The sequence below is a fragment of the Sus scrofa genome, chromosome 6, assembly GCF_054392235.1.
Source record: "Sus scrofa isolate SSC_HxYL_T2T_F1_AM1 chromosome 6, Sscrofa_HxYL_maternal_Yorkshire_Landrace_v2.0, whole genome shotgun sequence".
NCBI lineage: Eukaryota > Metazoa > Chordata > Mammalia > Artiodactyla > Suidae > Sus > Sus scrofa.
In genome coordinates this window covers 56,963,644-56,982,454 of record NC_139388.1, presented here as the reverse complement: position 1 = coordinate 56,982,454, position 18,811 = coordinate 56,963,644, and the positions used below count along the sequence as shown (strand labels likewise).

Below are 18,811 nucleotides of genomic sequence, written 5' to 3'. Positions count from 1 at the left end.
AACCCACGGTACGCGATGAACCTAAGTCGTCCGTGGCCCGTGGGATTGGCCCCGTAGGCATTCCTTAGAATGGGCACCCAGAGCTCATCTTTGACCCAGGAAAACAAGCTGGCCATCCCCAGCTCTACATGTGGAACTTTAAATGCCCTGGATGCTTAGTCCAGGAGGCACAAGGCAGAACTAACCCTCGGCAAGGCAGCAGCCTTTGCCCATGTCCTCCTGAGCTCCAGTTCCTAGTTGGTCTCCTGGTGCCCTGATGTCTCTGGCCGGTCGGCCCAACACCTTGCCAGTCCAGGCTCTGGGAATCGGGCGGTCTCTGCCCAGGCCAGCCTTTCAGCGTTTCTCCTGCGGGCTTGTCTCAAGAGGGTTTGGCACGTCTAGATTGAAATGATTAGCGCAGAGTGGCTTCCCCCACTTTGCTTGGGGGATTATGTCACCGTCTATTAACCTTGCTCCCTCGGTATTTAATCCCACTCTGACGGGGATTTTGCAGACAGTCTCTTAAGTGGCACCACTTAAACCCGGTTACTGTTTTGTGGAGGCAGCCTTTGTGCAGTCATGTTGGTGGCCCACAGGATTTCTACCTCTGTCCCAGTTGGTTTGAATGTCGTCTTTTTTTTTTTTTTTTTTTCCCCTTCTGTTAAACGGAGGCTGAAGAAAGTAGACCCTGCATTCATGAGGACCTTTAGCTGGGCATTGCCAGTGTTGGCAGAGGGCACCTCCTCAGGTCAGAGGTGAGCCAAGGGCTCTGAAGAGTTGGAGAGCATGATGGGGCCAGATGGCACTGAGCGGGCACAGTGGACTGGCAAGTGTGGCCATCCCAGTGTCCTTCAGAAATCACTAGGGGCATTTGGTATCCTGTTTATTTTTCGGCTGCTCCCAACTCCAAGGGCACAAAGTTTCAAGTGTCCACTTACCTGGTTTGTGAAAAGTTGTAGATTCTCACTGAGCCCAGATCTGCCTGGAGTTGTAAATATAGATAATGCAGAGAATCTGTCTTCGGCTAAAAGTCTTTGTATGGTGGATTTGATTGCCGCACTTCCCTGCCTTGGATAAATCCTTTGGAATGAAAAGACCTCCTTCTGGAATTATTCTTGATGATGGGTAAAGCTCTGGGAGTTGCTCGGATGGTCTTTTGTGTCTCCCCTCCCCCCGGGTGTTTGATGTGAGGCAGCAGAACAGGGATGGGAGTCACACCTGATCCTGGGCAAGACCTTTGCTTCTTGCCACAGTGTCCTCACCCGTGAGCTGTAGCAGTGGGGCAGTGCCTGGGGATACCAACTCCCTCTGGCTGGACACCCTCGGCCCTGTGGCATAGACCTTGCCCTGTGGACTGGGTTTCCTGCAATGTGTATCTTTTCCTGCAAGGACGATGCAGAACAAGAGGTGCTCAAGGACCTGGTACAGAGAAGATGGCTCAGAAATGTTGCCCCAAGTAGGCGGTTGATGCATGGGCTCTGTCTTCCCTCTCCTTCCTCACAGATTAAGGAGGAATGGCGAGCTTAGAGCCAGCTTCCTGCCACTTCTGTCTGACCTCAACAGATCCTTTTGTCTCCTGTCCCTTTAAGTTCTTCCTGTTTGGAAATGACAGTTAATGGTGTCCCACAGTCCCTTCCATTCTGACAGACCTCTCCCGGTTCCAGGAGGGCCTTTTGCTCTTTGCATTCATCTGGGCTTCTAGGCCCCCCAGGCAGTTCCTGTCTCCCCATGTTCCCTCCATCCCTGCCCTGGAGTTCTGGCTGCTTTACACCCCTGTCCTCAGCTTTTCCCGTTCCAGATTCCAGTATGGAGAGAGGGGCTTTTTTTTTTTTTTTTAGCTCTTCTTCACAGAATTCCAACCCTTTCCTCTCTGGTCTGTCTCTGGGCTTTCCCCGGTTCCCATAGCGTCTGTTTTTCTAGTCTGTCTCACCGTGTATTTCTCCTGACGGGTGGTGACCTGGCCCTCCCACAGTGTCCCCAGCAGGGATACACCTCATTTTGCTCTGGGAACCACTCTCCCAGTGTCCTGTGAAACTCCAGGCAGCAGCAGGAAGTGTGCCCTGCCCCCGAATCTGAATAACAGCTTCCCCCTCTGCTTGACAAGCTCGCCAAAACCAGTTTCCCCAGTTAGGTGGCGCTTTTTCTGTGGGTGGGGCCGTTCCAGCAGAGCCGCTCCCCTGAGAGCGGCTCCACCTGTGGGCCGCACCCAAACCAGCAGGGGCCTCACTGGTCAGGGATGCTGCCTCCTCCAAGTTTACTCAGCATCTTCCTGAGGCTGGCCCAGGACGACCTGGCGGGTTACAAGGAAACTGCACGAGGCACCCATCTGTCACCCCTCTGTATTTTTACTTTGAGGCACCAGGAGGAGGTTTTGGTCCTGCATTCTGTGTTTGAGAGCTGCCCTTGACCTCTGCTGGGGCAACAGTTTTCGGGGGGGGGGGGAGACGGGGGCTGGACTTCTTGGGATTTAAGCTGTGCCTCGACCCCTTTGAATTGGGAATGAGAGTTAATAGGAAGGTCTCCTTGACAGTTGGGGCACAGCGTGGAGACGCACAAAGGGAGCGATGTGAGCGAATAGGCTGTGAAGGGTCCTCAGAGAGGTCGGCAGTTGTTTTCCTACAAAGCCTTTTAGAACCTTCCCGGCTCCAGGGGCTGGGCTTGTCTGCTGAGCTTATTCCCACACCGACCTGGTCCCAGCACAACAGCCAAGGCCTTTGCTGTCTGGATTAGTTCCCTTTGTGGTTAGCCTTTTAGGACAGGGGTTCACTACGTTTCCTTTATCTTTTCTTCATTCTCTTCGTGGGTCTTAGATAATGGAGAAGGAAGGAGGTGTTTGTTTGTTTGTTTGTTTTTTGGAAGGAGTTTTTTATGCTCTCACACATACTTAACCATGATCATGCATCAGGAACTTTGGGAGTTTTTAAATTATTATTATTTTTTTTATAGTCACTAAAAAACAAAAACCAAAAAAACCTCCTGTACTTGTGAGAACTGTAACTGTGGGTTTGGCTCAAAACTGGAGTATTTTTCCAGCTGCTGCTTTCTTAACCCTGTTTTATCCCTCACCCCCACCCCACCCCACAGATCTGTAGATACTCACAATATCCTATTGGCAGCATCGGTCATATTTGGGGAGTGCTTTTATTTTTTAAAGTCCTAGAGATTGGGTTGACGTGGGGATTTGACCAAGTCAGGAGATGCTAGGATGGGGAGGCTAGGAAGGATGCCCAGAGGCGAGGTGAGTCAGGTGGGAAACAAGGGCAAACCCCTTCTGTGGGCAGTCTGACAGCCGTCGTGTGGGGACCTCAAGAAGGGTCTCGGGTCTAGGACCCTTCCCCTTTCTCCCTGCTCAGTTCCCCCCTCTGGCCCAGAGCTGTGCAGCTGGCCTTGAAAGTTGGGGCCCAGGGACCTGAACGATTCATTAGTAGCAGTACCTTTAAAAGCCTTGGCCCCCCTGCCCCCCAGCCAGGACAGGACCCTCCAGGGGGAGATAAGAGACGGAGCAGGACACAGCGTGGTCCCCTCCCCAGGCCTCTGTCTCAGCATCGGCCGTGTTCCTGTCGGCCTTGGCCAGTTCCAGAGTCCCCGAGGGTCTCCTCTCAAACCCCGTGTTCATGTCGGCTCTGGGGTTGGTTTGTAGGGAGGATGGTGAGTTGGAAGAAGGCGAACTGGAAGATGACGGGGCCGAGGAGACCCAGGACACCTCCGGAGGCCCGGAGAGGAGCCGGAAGGAGAAGGGGGATAAGCACCACAGCGATTCTGACGAGGAGAAGTCTCACCGGAGGCTGAAGCGGAAACGCAAGAAAGAGCGAGAGAAGGAGAAGAGGAGATCCAAGAAGAGGCGGAAATCCAAGCACAAAGTAGGTCCCGGAGGCCGCACTGGGCCTGTGCTGCCCGGGTGGGTGGGCGGCCGGCCGGCACCCTGGGGCTGGGCTTGCTGTGTCAGGCCGGAGGGCACTTTTAACAGTGCTGCTTTTCCTTTCCCCAATGAAGACCTTGGTAGCTCATGCTCCATTGCCACCAAATGCCCCTAGGTGAGGCATTTCACGTAGAGCACAGAGCCCTTCTGGCACATTCCAGCAGTCCACGCTGTGGCCTGCCTGCAGCAGAAGCACTGAACCCTCTGCCCCTGTCATTGCAGCGCCATGCTTCTTCCAGCGATGACTTCTCTGACTTCTCGGATGACTCGGATTTCAGCCCCAGTGAGAAGGGGCACCGCAAGTACAGAGAGTACAGCCCCCCGTACGCGCCGGTGAGTAATGGCTGGTCAGGGGCTCCTCACGGAGCGATAACATTGTCCATGTTTGCTAGGCGCTTGCTATGTGCTGGGCCTCCTGGTGTGGCCTTTCACATGGATTTGAATTCTTCAAGATCAGGTATTTTTATCCCCAGACTGAGGCTTAGAGAACTTGGGCCTGCTTGCACAGCTCTGATGGACAGGAGCTGGCGTTTGATCAGTCATCTCTGTGCCACTTCTTCCTGTGCCCTGGGTAGGACCAGTGCATCCAATAAAGATGATTTCTCCCTGTCATTGCTGACTTTTCCACTGTTTAGAAATGAGCTTTTGTGGAAAACTGGCATGAGAATTAAGTTATCATTAAATCATTTCAGATGTTGTGAGACCAGAAGTTAAATATTTATCCTATTCTATCATGGAGCTTAAACGTAAATTTTGATTATTTGTCCCAGTTTGTGTATTGTTTTCTTCCCCCAGCAAAACCAGTAAAGTAAGTCGATGTAGATTTTCAAGTTTTAATAAAAAATACTTATAAAGCTAGTAGTTCTTAACGATGTCCCAGCATCATCCATCATAACAGATAACTTGTAAGATATTATAGTTGACGTTGATCTACTAATACAGATTCACATTTTAAATCAGAGGTTGGCAGGCAATGGAGGGAACATCATGAGCTTTGGGAACTAGGGGTTGAGGCTTTTTTTTTTTTCCCCCTATTTTTTGTCCTTTTAGGGCCATACCAGAGGCATATGGAGGTTCCCTGGCTAGGGGTCCATTCAGAGTTGCTACTGCTGACCTATGCCAGAGCCATAGCAATGCCAGATCCCAGCCAGGTCTGTGACTTACACCACAGCTCACGGCAACCTGGATCCTTAACCCACTGAGCAAGGCCAGGGATCGAACCCATGTCCTCCTGGATACTAGTCGGGTTCGTTACCGCTGAGCCACACGGGAACTCCTCCAGTGTGTTATTTTTTATTAGAGTCCGTAGTTTATATTAGGGTTCCCCTTTGTGTTTCACAGTTCCTTGGGTTTTGATCAATGCGTGTTGCTATCGATTCACGATGAACCATCATATAAAATAGGGTTTCAGTTCCCTAGACGTCCTCAGCACTTCACCTGTTCACCACTCCCTCCCCACAACCACCAGTGTTCTAAGTGTCTCTCTAGTTTTGCCTGTTCCAGAATGTCATATAATTGGACTCACATAGTACGTAGCTTTTCCACCTGGGCTTCTTTCACTTAGTGGTATGTGTTTACAGTCCCTCCCTGTCTTTCATAGCTCTGTAGCTTATTTCTTTTTTTTTTTTTGTCTTGTTGTTGTTGTTGTTGTTGCTATTTCTTGGGCTGCTCCCGCGGCATATGGAGGTTCCCAGGCTAGGGGTTGAATCGGAGCTGTAGCCACCGGCCTACGCCAGAGCCACAGCAACGCGGGATCCGAGCCACGTCTGCAACCTACACCACAGCTCACGGCAACGCCAGATCGTTAACCCACTGAGCAAGAGCAGGGACCGAACCCGCAACCTCATGGTTCCCAGTCAGATTCGTTAACCACTGCACCACGACGGGAACTCCTTATTTCTTTTAATTACGGAATGAATACTCCATTGTGTGAATGTACCAGTTTGCTCACCCATTTACCTGCTGAAAGGACATCTTGGTGGTTTCCGTATATATGTGTGTGCGCGCGCGCGCACATGTGTGTATTTTTTAACTTCATCCTGTTATCTCTTGGGACTAGCACACATTGAAAAGCATTATTTAAAATAGTTTTCTAGTTTGGCTCATTCGTTGAATTCCACAGCCCCAGGAAAATTTTGACTAAGGAGCACCCCTCTAGCCTACCAGGCTCCCTCCCCAAATGAGATTGTTCTATGTCCCTGGGAAGTACGCCCTCTCCACTTCTTCAGGGATCATGAGGTGTGTGTTTCTCAAGTTTCTTTAAGTCTGTGGCTCTTTCTGAAGACTCGAAACATATATCTCACAAACGGGATGCATCTCACTCCGGTGGGAACCAGGCCCAAGAGTGGCTTGGGACTAGCATCTCACCCCAGGGACAGCAGAGATACCCAGACAGATGGACCAGTTCAGGGATCGGTGGGGATCTTGGTAGTCTGGACCCGAGACCCCAGGGCCGGCTCACCCTCCTCTCCCCATCAGTCCCATCAGCAGTACCCCCCGTCGCATACCACGCCCCTGCCCAAGAAGGCCTACTCCAAGATGGACAGCAAAGGCTACAGCATGTATGAAGACTACGAGAATGAGCAGTATGGGGAGTACGAGGGTGACGAGGAGGAGGACATGGGCAAGGACGACTACGACGACTTCACCAAAGAGCTGAACCAGTACCGGCGTGCCAAGGAGGGCAGCAGCCGAGGCCGAGGTGAGACCCAACAGCTTCGGCCTCTGGGTGTCGGAGCAGACCTGGGAGCAAGGTGCAGAGTGAGACACACCTGATTGGCCCTGTGCTCATGAAGCGTCAAGTCTGGGAGAAGAGATGGGCAGGGAGCTGCACACACAAGCACAGGGGGCCAGAGTTCAGCCACGTGAGGGGAGGTCCAGAGCCGAGGCGTGGTGGAGGTGGGGCCAGGCTGGTGTGAGGCAAGGAGAGGGATGCTGGGGCTGAAGAGTGGTTGTCATTGCTATTTTTTGGTCATGCTTGCGTCGAGACGAAGTTCCCAGGCCAGGGATTAAATCCACACCACAGCAGCAACCTGGGCTACTGCAGGGACAATGCAGATCCTTAACCCACTGTACCACAAGGGAACTCCCCAGGATTGTTTTGTAAGTTCACTTCCTGGTCCACTGTGAAGAGACAGGGGACAGCTTCTCTCATGTTTGAGGAGGGTAACTTGCCAGCTGGCTGCTCCAACCTTCCCATCACCTGACAAGGTGTGACTGCAGCCCATGGGATTGCCACACCTCTGAACCTTGAACCTGTGGCAGCTAGGAGGATGGTAGGGGAGGGCAGAGCACCCGAGACTCAGCCTGGCCTCTTACAATCATCTTCTGGCAGTGATATTTCCCACCCCTAGAAGGCTTCCAGAAGTTCAAGCTCAGCAGTTCTTAGCCCTGCTTGAGGCTCAGCTTGTTGTTTGGCTTTTCATTTGTTTTTTCCTTCCAGCGGTCTTTCTTGGACTCCTCCCTGAAGAGGCCCAGCTTTTTGGGGAGATTATGGATCAGCAGTATCCAATAGAAATAAAATGCAAGACGCCATTTAATTACACATTTTATGGTGATCACGTTAAAAAAAAAATAAAACAGATGAAATTAATTTTAATAATACGTTTTATGAACCTGATACATTCAAAACCTTATTTCAACACATACTAAAAATAGATGTGGAGTTCCCGTCGTGGCTCAGCAGAAACAAATCCGACTAGTAACCATGAGGATGCGGGTTCGATCCCTGGTCTTGCTCAGTGGGTTAAGGATCCAGCATTGCTGTGAGCTGTGGTGTAGGTCACAGACCTGGTGCGGATCTGGGGTTGCTGTGGCTGTAGCTCTGATCCGACCCCTAGCCTGGGAACTTCCATATGCCGCAGGTGCAGCCATAAAAAGCAAAAAGAAAAAAAGATGTGATCGATATTTTATATTTTGTGTTTTATTTAAACTAAGTCTTCAAAATCTAGTGCACACTCTGTACTCACAGCATTTCTTACTTTGGTCAGCCCTATGTTTCAAGTGCTCTGTCGGCACCCGTGGCTAATGCCACTGTGTAGTGAGTACTGGAGCGGGTATGTGTCCACAGTGCTGAGCCACCTCCATCAAGGGGCCCAGGGACCGTGATTCGGCCTGGAGCAGCTGGGAAAGCTTTGTAGCGGAGGAAGGGGAGGAAATGGTTGACCTTGGGTAGATGATGGGTTAACTTCTCTCTTGCTCGTGGTTCTGCTCACTCTGGCCCTCACTGTCTGAATGTCCTTGCAGGCAGCCGGGGCCGGGGCCGGGGCTACCGGGGCCGAGGAAGCCGTGGAGGGTCTCGAGGCCGAGGCATGGGCAGGGGCAGCCGAGGCCGGGGCAGAGGCTCTATGGGAGGAGACCACCCTGAGGATGATGAGGACTTCTACGAGGAAGAGATGGAGGTGAGGCTTTCTCCAGCTTGGGGGATGGGGGGGGAGTTGAAGGTGGCGGCTGGCTGGTGGGTTGCAAGCTCTGTTGGAGGTGGCCTGGGAGACTAAGGTGGAAAGAAAGCATCAGATGGCAGGTTTGTGTGTTTTATTTTTGTTTTTTGTTTGGTTCTTTGTCTTTTTAGGGCCGCACCTGCAGCATGTGGAGGTTCCTAGGTAGGGGTCGAATCAGACCTGAGGCGCTGGCCTACGCCACAGCCACAATGCCAGATCCGAGCCGTGTCTGCAACCTTCATCACAGCTCAGATCCTTAACCCACTGAGCGAGGCCAGGGATTGAACCCACATCCTCATGGATCCTAGTCAGATTTGTTTCTGCTGAGCCATGATGGGACCTCTGGTTTATGTATTTTAAAATGTTCTTTTATTATTTGGAGTAGAGAAAACCTTCCAGTGGTTCAAAGTACCAAAGGATGAGCTGTCAGATACACCCATCCCACTGCTCTCAGAGACTTCATCCCTGATGCTGAGGACAGGCTTCCTGAGTGTGTTCTCAAAACATTTTATGCCTTGAAATCAAGTGCCCGTTGACTCACCTCCTGCACACACGCACACACGTGCACACATGCACACATACTCAGAGAACTGCCGCATTCGCTGCTCTGTCCCTGCCCGAGACCCTTCCACGCTGCCCTTTGGTCTCCTGTGCAGCCGTCCTTTGGGCACTGCCCCTGAGAGCGACGCCTGCAGGGGAAGGACCAGGACTGGCGCCGCTCAGGCCGCGGCGTGTGCAGAGGGGGCGTAGGTGTGCGTCCCTGGGTTGCTCACTGGCTTTCTGAGTCGGATGTCCTGAGCACTAAAAAGGCAGAAAGGGGCAGAGTGTACCGTGAAGGACATGGTTCGTTGTTCCCCAAATGACACTTTCCTGCTTTTCTTCCCTTGGGGATCCCAGTATGGAGAAAGTGAGGAGCCAATGGGAGACGAGGATTATGACGATTATTCTAAGGAGCTGAACCAGTACCGCCGGTCCAAGGACGGCCGAGGACGAGGTGGGCAGGGGCCAGGAGGGACACATCCGTGGGCCTCCTTCTGGCAGCTGCCGGACGTGGGTCCTGGAGAGAGGCTGCAGGGTGACACCGCTTCTCTCTTCCGCAGGCTTAAGTCGAGGCCGCGGCCGGGGCTCCCGCGGTCGAGGGAAAGGGATGGGCCGGGGCCGTGGTCGAGGTGGCAGCCGCGGAGGGATGAACAAGGGCGGAATGAATGAGGACGACGACTTCTACGATGAGGACATGGGCGTGAGTCGACTCTTCATTCTGATCTGATGTTTCTACTCAAAGTTGTTTTCCTCTAATGAGCTGTCCCGTGAGGCTGATCCTGTCCCCCTGCTCCCGTCAGCTGTTCCCCTCAGGGCCTGTCAGCACGAGTCAGCTCTTGTGGGGGATGCGCTGTTGGTGGGACGCTCTGCTTTTACAACCACGTCTCTGTAGCACCTTCGGTCACCGATTTTCTGAGTCCCCCAGTCTTGGGAGGTTCTAGGTGACCCATCCTGTCACCGTGGAGCGTTTTATTGGAAGGCGTCTGCCGCTCTGCTAGGAGTGGATGTGTCCCCGCACAGGTGTGCGGTGCTTGGGTCTTCAGCTGCCCACAGCTCCAGGTGCCAGAACCTTGCCCCTCCGAGTGCCTGCGGGCCACACCGTGGGCTCCAGCCCCGCAGCCCCGGGTGCTGGGCGTAACCTGCTGGCCAGTGCTCTGGTTACACGAGGGCATGCGCATCCCTGCCAGCCCACCCCGCTCACCCTCTTTCGCTTAGAGCCCGTTTCCTCCCGGCCTGCACGGGCGCCTCTCCCCCTTCCTGTTCATTTCCCTTTACATTTGCACCCTGTGTTCCTCATAGGATGGCGGCGGCGGCGGCGGAAGCTACCGGCGGAGTGACCATGACAAACCCCACCAGCAGTCCGACAAGAAAGGCAAAGTCATCTGCAAATACTTCGTGGAAGGGCGGTGCACATGGGTAAGGGGCCCGGTCCACTGCCAGGGTGCCTGGGGCAGGGTGGCACCCCTCCCAAGGACACGTGGGCCTCTGGGAATGTTCTGGAGGCCACACTCACTGAAGGGCAGTGTTTGGATGGATCTGGAGTGATTATCTGAGAGATACCCAGGGGCCTGGAAGCCTCAGTTCACTCCTCAGAGTGACTGACGAGCTAGAACAAGATGGGTGACACATTTGGGTTTTTTTTTGGTTTGGGGGGATATTTAGGCCAAAATTTTCACTCAATCCATGTGGCTTCAGATATTTTATTAGAACATTTTGCTAGTGCAAAGATGTAGCGTATCCTGGTTAAATTATTGAGCTTCGATGTTGGAGAGGGAATTATTAAGGCATCCAAACAGAAGAGGTGATGGGGGCAATCAGACCAGCCTTGAACTTCACAGCAGAGTCTAATGCTGAAAGACGGGCCAGCGAGCCACAGAGTTATGAAGGAAGCAAGCAAGATCCAGCGTTAGTTCTACCAGCCAGCTCTTTATTCATATATATAGGCAGCAGGCGGACGTTGGCAAGCAGGTGCCCAGGGAGGACTGCACTTGTGTATCTGCCTTAGGAAAAAATACTGTTGTGTTTCAAAGATGTGTTTATGCATAAAATATGCCTTGTTATAGTTGCAACTCTTACTGTTTTTAGAAACTTAAAGTGCATATAAACAAAAGTGGTTAGCTATTCCTAAGAGGCAATGAATGGGTATAGAACAGCTTCTCTCTTCAATTCACCTGGATGTCATTTTATTTGGATTGTATGGTTTGACTGCAAATAGTGGAAAACTCATCTCCACTGGCTTAAACACATAGATGTTTGTGTCTCAGAACAAAGGGTCTGTGGCTAGGGCTGCACTGCAGGGCTGGTGTATTGGTCAGTGGCACCCTGGAGGACCCAAATTCCTTCCTAGTTTTTATTTTGCCATTTTTAAGCATGTGGCTTTTATCCTCATGGTTGCCTAATGGCTGCTGTGCCTCCAGGCGTCATGTCTAAGGGGTAGTAGGAGGAAAAATGTGTGAAGGGATTTTTTTTTTTTTTTTTTTTAATTTTTTAAATCAAGGCAGTATTGTCTTCCTGGGGACTTTTGCATACATTTTATTGGCTAGAGCTCTATGGGAAGTTGTAGAAATAAGAGTATTTATGGCTGGGTGCAAACAAAATTTGGATTCTGTTAGAAAGCAAGAAGCATGAAATTGGATACTGGGTATGACATGCAGCAAACAGTGAAAACCAGTGAGTAAGAGAAGGGGAGAGAAGGGAAGGCAAGAGGAGGAAGAATTAGAAAGAAGCAGTGGAGTTCCCGTCGTGGCGCAGTGGTTAACGAATCCGACTAGGAACCATGAGGTTGCGGGTTCGGTCCCTGGCCTTGCTCAGTGGGTTGAGGATCTGGCGTTGCCGTGAGCTGTGGTGTAGGTTGCAGAAGTGGCTCGGATCCCGCGTTGCTGTGGCTCTGGCATAGGCCGGTGGCTACAGCTCCGATTTAACCCCTAGCCTGGGAACCTCCATATGCCGCAGGAACGGCCCAAGAAATCTCAAAAAAGACAAAAAAAAAAGAAAAAAGAAAGAAGCAGTGAGGAGTTCTCTTGGTGGTACAGTGGGTTAAGGATCTGGCCTTGTCACTGCTGTGGTTTGAGCTGCAGCTGTGGCACAGGTTCGATCCCTGGCCTTGCTCAGTGGGTTAAGGATCCAGCGTTGCTGTGACTGGTGTAGGCCGGCAGCTCCAGCTCCAGTTTAGCTCCTAGCCTGGGAACTTACAAATACCATGCGTGCGGCCCTAAAAAGACTGAAAATAAAATTAGCAGGGAACCACACTTGCGAACCTGCTTTTCCTGGGTGTCCTGTCCTTTCGGGATGGGGGTGGGGCTCATTTCTGTCCTGGTTCCTCTGTGCTTCAGCAGTGACAGAGCAGTACCTCCCTTTGCAAACCACCTTAGCTTTTCACCACCTCTCTTTTTCTTCCAGGGAGACCACTGTAATTTTAGCCATGACATCGAGCTACCAAAGAAGCGAGAACTGTGCAAGTTTTATATCACTGGATTTTGTGCCAGAGCCGAGAACTGCCCCTATATGCATGATATCCTTTGGCGCCTGCATCTGATCTGATGGAGGCTGCAATCTATTCGCTTTATTGGTGATAACAGCTGACCTTCCTGGCACTTTTGCTCCGGGTGCTGTTGCCATGCCAAGAGCTTCCTGTGCGTCTCCCTCCTTTCTAACCCTCACATCGCCTCTGTGACTGGTCTGCTGTTCCCATTCTGCAGATGAGCAAACTCAGGCCCACAGGTTATGCTTTCTCTTTACATACACATCCGGCCCTTGGACAACATAGATGTGAACGGTGCAGATCCGCTTAGATATGGAATTTTTTTCAGTAGTAAACACTGCAGGACTACACAGTTTGTGGTTCGTTGCATCCACAGATGCAGAGCCAAGGATACAGAGGACGGATTATAAGTTGTACTTGGATTTTTGACTACACAGAGGGTTGGCATCTCTGACCCCCATATTGTCCAGTGGTCAAGTGTACTGGCCTATATCATTACCTGCTGTTGTTCTGAGACTTTTCCAAATGGTTACATAACCTTGGGCAAATCATTGAAAATTTCCCCTATTTCTGTGGAATGACTATCTGAGGGTACAGCCTCAAGGCCTAAGTGGTGGGGTGGGAAGCTCTCCAGACCCAGGGTCTCCTCTTGGGTCAGCTGCCAACCTGCAGTGCAACCCTGAGCCAGTCATTTCCCCTCTCTGGGCTTCTGTTTCCTCATCTCTAAAAGAGACTTGGATTCTGTCCTCAGTTGGGTGGGTTTCATGAGATGAAGCATTTGCCTTAACTTGCCATGAACGTGATTTTCCCTGTAAGTTGTATCACACCACTGGGAACTGCATCAACGGTGACGACTGCATGTTCTCACACGACCCTCTGACTGAGGAGACGAGAGAGCTCTTGGATAAGGTAAGGCCCGGGCTGACAGGAGCCAGGCGCTGCGCCTTCCGTTAATGCGGCACTACCCCTGCCTCTCTGGCCTCTGGGCTGGGCCATGTTGAGGACACGAAGCCGGTAGTCTCTGCAGAGAAAACTGAGGTGGGCGCATGTGTATCATATCTCTGGCCAGGGCACTTTTCACTGAGGGCAGCTACCTAAGAGGGTGTTGCCTGATGTGTCTCCAGACACAGTCGTGATTTCTTAGCTGTCCTGTAGAGAGAGCCCCATGGTGCACAAAGAGGAGCAGAGACCTGGGATGGGTTCTTTTGTTTGATTGTTTGGGTTTGGGTTTTTTTGGCCACACCCACGGCACACAGAAGCTCCCAGGCCAGAGATCAACCTTTGCCATGGCAGTGACCTGAGCCATAGCAGTGACAACACCAGGTCTTTGACCCACTGGGCCACTAGGGAATTCCAGGGATGGGTTCTGTTTTGATAGAAGGGTATAAAGTTTGCAATTCTTAAGGGTTCTTTTATGTAGCAGACAAAGTACAGGGCAGTTGGACGCTCTCAGGGTGGGGAGACTTCCTCCAGTGAGGTGTCAGGGCATCCTTACCAGCCAGGTGGCACTTGAAACTCACCCTTGGAGTTCCTTTCGTGGCTCAGTGGTTAACAAATCCGACTAGGAACCATGAAGTTGCGGGTTCGAACCCTGGCCTCGCTTAGTGGGTTAAGGATCCAGTGTTGCTGTGAGCTGTGGTGTAGGTCAGACTCAGCTCGGATCCCGTGTTGCTGTGGCTGTGGCGTAGGCCTGTGGCTACAGCTCCGATTAGACTCCTAGCCTGGGAACCTCCACATGCCGCGGGTGCAGCCCTAGAAAAAGACAAAAAGAAAAAAAGAAGAAACTCACCCTCATACCTTTTATTTTCCCAAAGGAGTCAGGCCAAGGACTTTGGGGCCTCAGGTTCCTGTCCTTGGTTTCCTGACACCCATCCCAGGGTGGATGGTTGCAAGAGCACATGTCTTTTCAGTGGAAGGCTTTCTTTCCATTCATCTGGTTCCCAGAAAGTTTGAGGAGGTTGGCTCTTTTTTGACAATGGAAAGAGTCAGTGCCTCAGCCAGCTTCAAGGACCCACCCATCCGTGACTCAGCTGTCCAAATGTGGGCAGGGGCTGCCTGAGGGCTTGAGGTGAGGCCATGCAAAGCAAAGCAAAAGAATGTCCACACCTCATCAGGACCGCATTTGTGGAGAAAGTTCTCATCTTTGCCTGGCCTTTTGGCCTATTATTCTAAGAACAGGGTTTTGTAACCAGTAGCTGTCTAGAGTTTGTGAGTCACTTGCAGGGTAAGTAGTGGGAAGAGTAATGGCAGCTTCATTTCTCACTTGAAGAACAAGACAGCCTGACTGAGGACTGCCCCCTGCTGGAGAGTCAGAGTTTGCACTCTAGATCAGAGCCACAAATTTAAATTTAAATTTTCTGATAGCCACATTTTATTTTATTTTATTTTATTTTGTCTTTTTGCTTTTTCCTTGAGCCACTCCCGTGGCATATGGAGGTTTCCAGGCTAGGGTCTAATCGGAGCTGCAGCCGCTGGCCTACACCACAGCTCGCAGCAACGCCGGATCAGAGCCGCATCTGTGACCTACACCACAGCTCACGGCAAAGAGGAGTTCCCCTTGTGGTGCAGTGGTTAACGAATCCGACTAGGAACCATGAGTTTGCGGCTTCCATCCCTGGCCTTGCTCAATGGATTAAGGGATTCGGCGTTGCCATGAGTTGTGGTGTAGGTCGCAGACGCGGCTTAGATCCCGCTTTGCTGTGGCTCTGGTGTAAGCCAGCGGCTACAGCTCCAATTTGACTCCTAGCCTGGGAACCTCCATGTGCCTCAGGAGTGGCCCAAGAAACAGCAAAAAGACAAAAAAAAAAAAAAAAAAAAAAGAAAGAAAAACAGGGAGTTCCTGTCATAGCTCAGCAATAACAAACCTGACTAGTATCCATGAGGACTGGGGTTCCATCCCTGGCCTCACTCAGTGGGTTAAGGATCCAGTGTTGCCATGAGCTGTGCCAGCAGCTACAGCTCCGATTCAACCTATAGCCTGGAAACTTCCATATGCTGCAGGTGCAGCCCTAAGAAGTAAAAAAATAATAATAATAAAAATGAGTATTGAGGAGTTCCCGTCGTGGCGCAGTGGTTAACGAATCCGACTAGGAACCATGAGGTTGCGGGTTCGGTCCCTGCCCTTGCTCAGTGGGTTAACGATCTGGCGTTGCCGTGAGCTGTGGTGTAGGTTGCAGACGCGGCTCAGATCCTGTGTTGCTGTGGCCCTGGCGTAGGCCGGTGGCTACAGCTCCGATTAAACCCCTAGCCTGGGAACCTCCATATGCCGCGGAAGCGGCCCAAAGAAATAGCAAAAAGACAAAAAAAAAAAAAAAAAATGAGTATTGAACCTACAAAAACTATTCCCAGAGTTGAACTTCTGGTCAGAGAGTAAAACTTAAACTTTTACAGCGGGCCCATATTAACCCCGATGAAGGCATGGGGTCAGCCATTTTCCTCTCCCTGGATGGTTGCAGCATGGTCAGCCAGGCCAGGGCACGAGGCTCCTGGTCAGCCCTTGGGTCCAAGCCATGTTGCCACTTAGGACTGGGCCTTAGCTACCCTCTCTCAAAACATCTGTATGCTTTCTCCCTTTTCTTCAGCCTTCTTTTCCAGCTTCTCAGTGACGTTTCTGTCTGTCCAAATGCATCACCTTCCTGGAGTTCACATTGTGACTCGGCAGGTTCAGAACCTGACATAGTGTCCATGAGGATGTGGGTTGGATCCCAGGCCTTGCTTAGTGAGTCAAGGATCTAATGTTGCCGAGAGCTGTGGTGTGGGTCACAGATGCAGCTTAGATCCAGTGTTGCTGTGGCCGTGGTGTAGGCTGGCAGCTGCAGCTCCAATTCAACCCTTAGCCCGGGAACTTCCATATGCCATATGTATACTTGGGTATGGTGTGTGTGTATGTTTGTGTACCATCCTGTTCTATGAATTTTGACAAACACAGAAAATCATGTAGCCACCTCACAATCTATAGAGGAAATCCACTCCCCAAACTCCCTTTCAGAGTCAGCATTTCTCCCATCTCCAACCCTGATCTGCTACCTGCCCTTATAGTTTGCCTTTTCAAGAACGCAGCAGAAGTAGATGTGTATCGTCCATAGTTTCTAAACTTGTGTGTAGTTTCTGTAGCCCTTGGAATCTGGCTTCGTCACTGCGTAATGGATTTGAAATTCATCCACGTTCTCGCAGTTGCTGGCGGTGGTTTCTGTCTGTCCTGGGCAGTCTTCATTGTGTAGATGATCTCAGTTCGGCGATTTAGTCACCAGTTGAAGAACATTTGCATGGTTTCCACGTGGCCGCAGAAGCTTAGCATTTTTAGCAAACTGACATGAACTAATTTATTTGGCCCACACATCTGTGTACATGCAGGTGCAGCAGTCCCTTTCCATTAAGAGGAAAAGGAAAATTGGACTTTGGGAAACCCTGGAATCATTCAGAATCAGTCCTGGTGGGGGAGGTTGTGGGACCCAGCCAGGCCCTTGTTGTCTGGAGTGACGGGCTCGGGAGCACACCTCCTTGCTGCAGAGAGACCTAAGAAGGGACGCACAGGACTCTAGGGACGGCTGTGTCCCTCCACAGCATCGTGCAAGACGGCCTGAGTGGATTGGGTTCAGCTTTTGGGGGTTGCAGTCAGAGGGTGGTCATTTTTTCTTATGTGTTTTATGCATCACCGTCCTGGGCTCTGATGCAGTTCAGCCCATGCCTTCAAGGCAGCACCCTCGGCCCAGGGCGGGCAGGTGGGTAAAGAGATGAGTGCAGGGAGCTAGCTGAGTCCCCAGGCTGGAGTCCTGGTTGAGATGTTGTGTGGTCTGCGCAAGGGATAAGGGAGGCTGGGTGCTGGAGTGGGAGTCCCCGTGGCAGGGCACATTGGAGAAGCTGAAGTGCCAGGTGTAGACCAGACCCCAGGAGGCGAACGTGTGGGAGAATGGGCCTTAGCCTTGCTGGGGATCGGCAGTACCCTCTCAGAGGCTGTCCTGTGGGCCAGAGCTTCAGGTCCTTTGGTTTTAGAGTGCATTACGTGCCCCTGTATGCTGAGCCCTGTGCTCCATGCCAAGGATGGCAGTGGCAGGATCACCGCAGCTCTGTCCCCGGCAAAAGGGCCATAAACTGGGTGTTCCCGCCTGCTGAGTAGCCTAGGGAAGTGCTGGGTGCTCGCCACCGGCAGCTCTTGTCTTAGGGTGATGAGAGCGTGCTGCATTTCATGGCTGGACCATGGCACCCCCTCTGCGGGTGGAGAGGAAGTTGTGGTCAAGTTTGCTCCTGTTTAATGAGGTGTAACCTTGATAGGTTTTGCCTGCACCTGAGGGCACTGAGTTGCCATTGAAAGGACCTAGCAGTGCCGGGCACGGCCACCTCTGCAACCGCAGGTTACTGTGCTTGTGTGCAGAGAAGGCTGGGGAGACCGCACGGGAGGCTGGGAGGGGGTCTGGGGTGGAGGGTAGGTCTGGGGTGGAGGGTAGGTCTGGGCCGGGCAGGTAGCCACTAGGAGGGCTGGGCCCCAGCTCCAGGGCAGGGTTTGGGTGTGGAATATGTGAAGGGAGGAGTCGGGGATAACGCCCTGATCTTGGGTCAGCGGTCAGGTGGTGGCAGGTCCATCCTTCACAGAGCCAAGCTAGTGGCATGGGGACTGGGGTGTGGCCAGATGGAGATGGCACCTGTAGCTGAGATTGTGGAGTAGCCCAGCAAGAGTGGGCAGCAGCCAAAGGCCAGAGGGTGGACAGGCCCTCCGGGCCAGGGAGCTGGGGAGGAAGACCAGCAGCCACGGTGGCAGTCAGCCCCACCTCCTTTATTACACCCCCGCGCCCCCGGCCCTGCTGCGCCCATCCTCTAGCGTCCAGGGAGTGCGAGGGAGATGCATCTGCTTGTTTTTCTTGCTCGTTTATTTAACAAATGTGTGGCCATACCTAGTCTGTGGCAAGTGCTGTCCTGGGCATTGGGTGGGGGGACACTGGTGAGGAGATAGGATGCAATCATCAGATAGATACTGATGGCATACCGGAATCGGGGCAGCAGAGAGAATGGGCAGGGAGCCCAGAGACACTCTAACAGGCTGATAGGAGGGGAGGCTGGGTGAGGAGGTGACACTGTGCTAACCGGAAGAATGACAGAGACACGTGCTTGGCAGGAGACACGGTGTGAGCAACGGCTGCGGGCACAGTTGAGGAACTGAAAGGGGCCAGCTGGCCAGAGGGAGGGAAGCAGGTGGGACGGGGGGCAGTGGAGCAGTCAGGGCCCCTGGGCCCCATACCCCCAGCGAGAGCGGTGCTAAGACACTGTGAGGTACTGGGCTCTCCCAGCACAGCTCGTCTCCGGCGGTGTTTTCCAAACTGCAGTGGACACGTGTTAAAATGCAGTCCTGGTTCGTCAGGTCCCCCTGTGCTCCTGGTCTACAACCAGACCACCCCTTGAGTAGCAGGGCTTTAAGGGACAAATATTTTCCACTGATCAGTCCACGTTTTCCATCTCCCT

The 18,811-nt window shown here is 52.1% G+C and overlaps 1 protein-coding gene across 7 annotated transcripts in view; it reads left to right on the top strand.

The window, feature by feature from the left end:
* The window catches only part of ZC3H4 (zinc finger CCCH-type containing 4), a 43,163-nt gene that overhangs the window by 13,117 nt on the left and 11,235 nt on the right, over positions 1–18,811 (top strand). For all 7 annotated transcript variants that reach the window (XM_005664626.4, XM_084961253.1, XM_084961255.1 and 4 more), the window contains 9 exons: positions 3,620–3,839; positions 4,121–4,231; positions 6,377–6,599; positions 8,144–8,298; positions 9,235–9,331; positions 9,438–9,577; positions 10,177–10,293; positions 12,277–12,388; positions 13,158–13,267. In XM_005664626.4, coding sequence (XP_005664683.4) covers positions 3,620–3,839; positions 4,121–4,231; positions 6,377–6,599; positions 8,144–8,298; positions 9,235–9,331; positions 9,438–9,577; positions 10,177–10,293; positions 12,277–12,388; positions 13,158–13,267 — 1,285 coding nt within the window. The remainder of the gene's footprint in view (positions 1–3,619; positions 3,840–4,120; positions 4,232–6,376; positions 6,600–8,143; positions 8,299–9,234; positions 9,332–9,437; positions 9,578–10,176; positions 10,294–12,276; positions 12,389–13,157; positions 13,268–18,811) is intronic.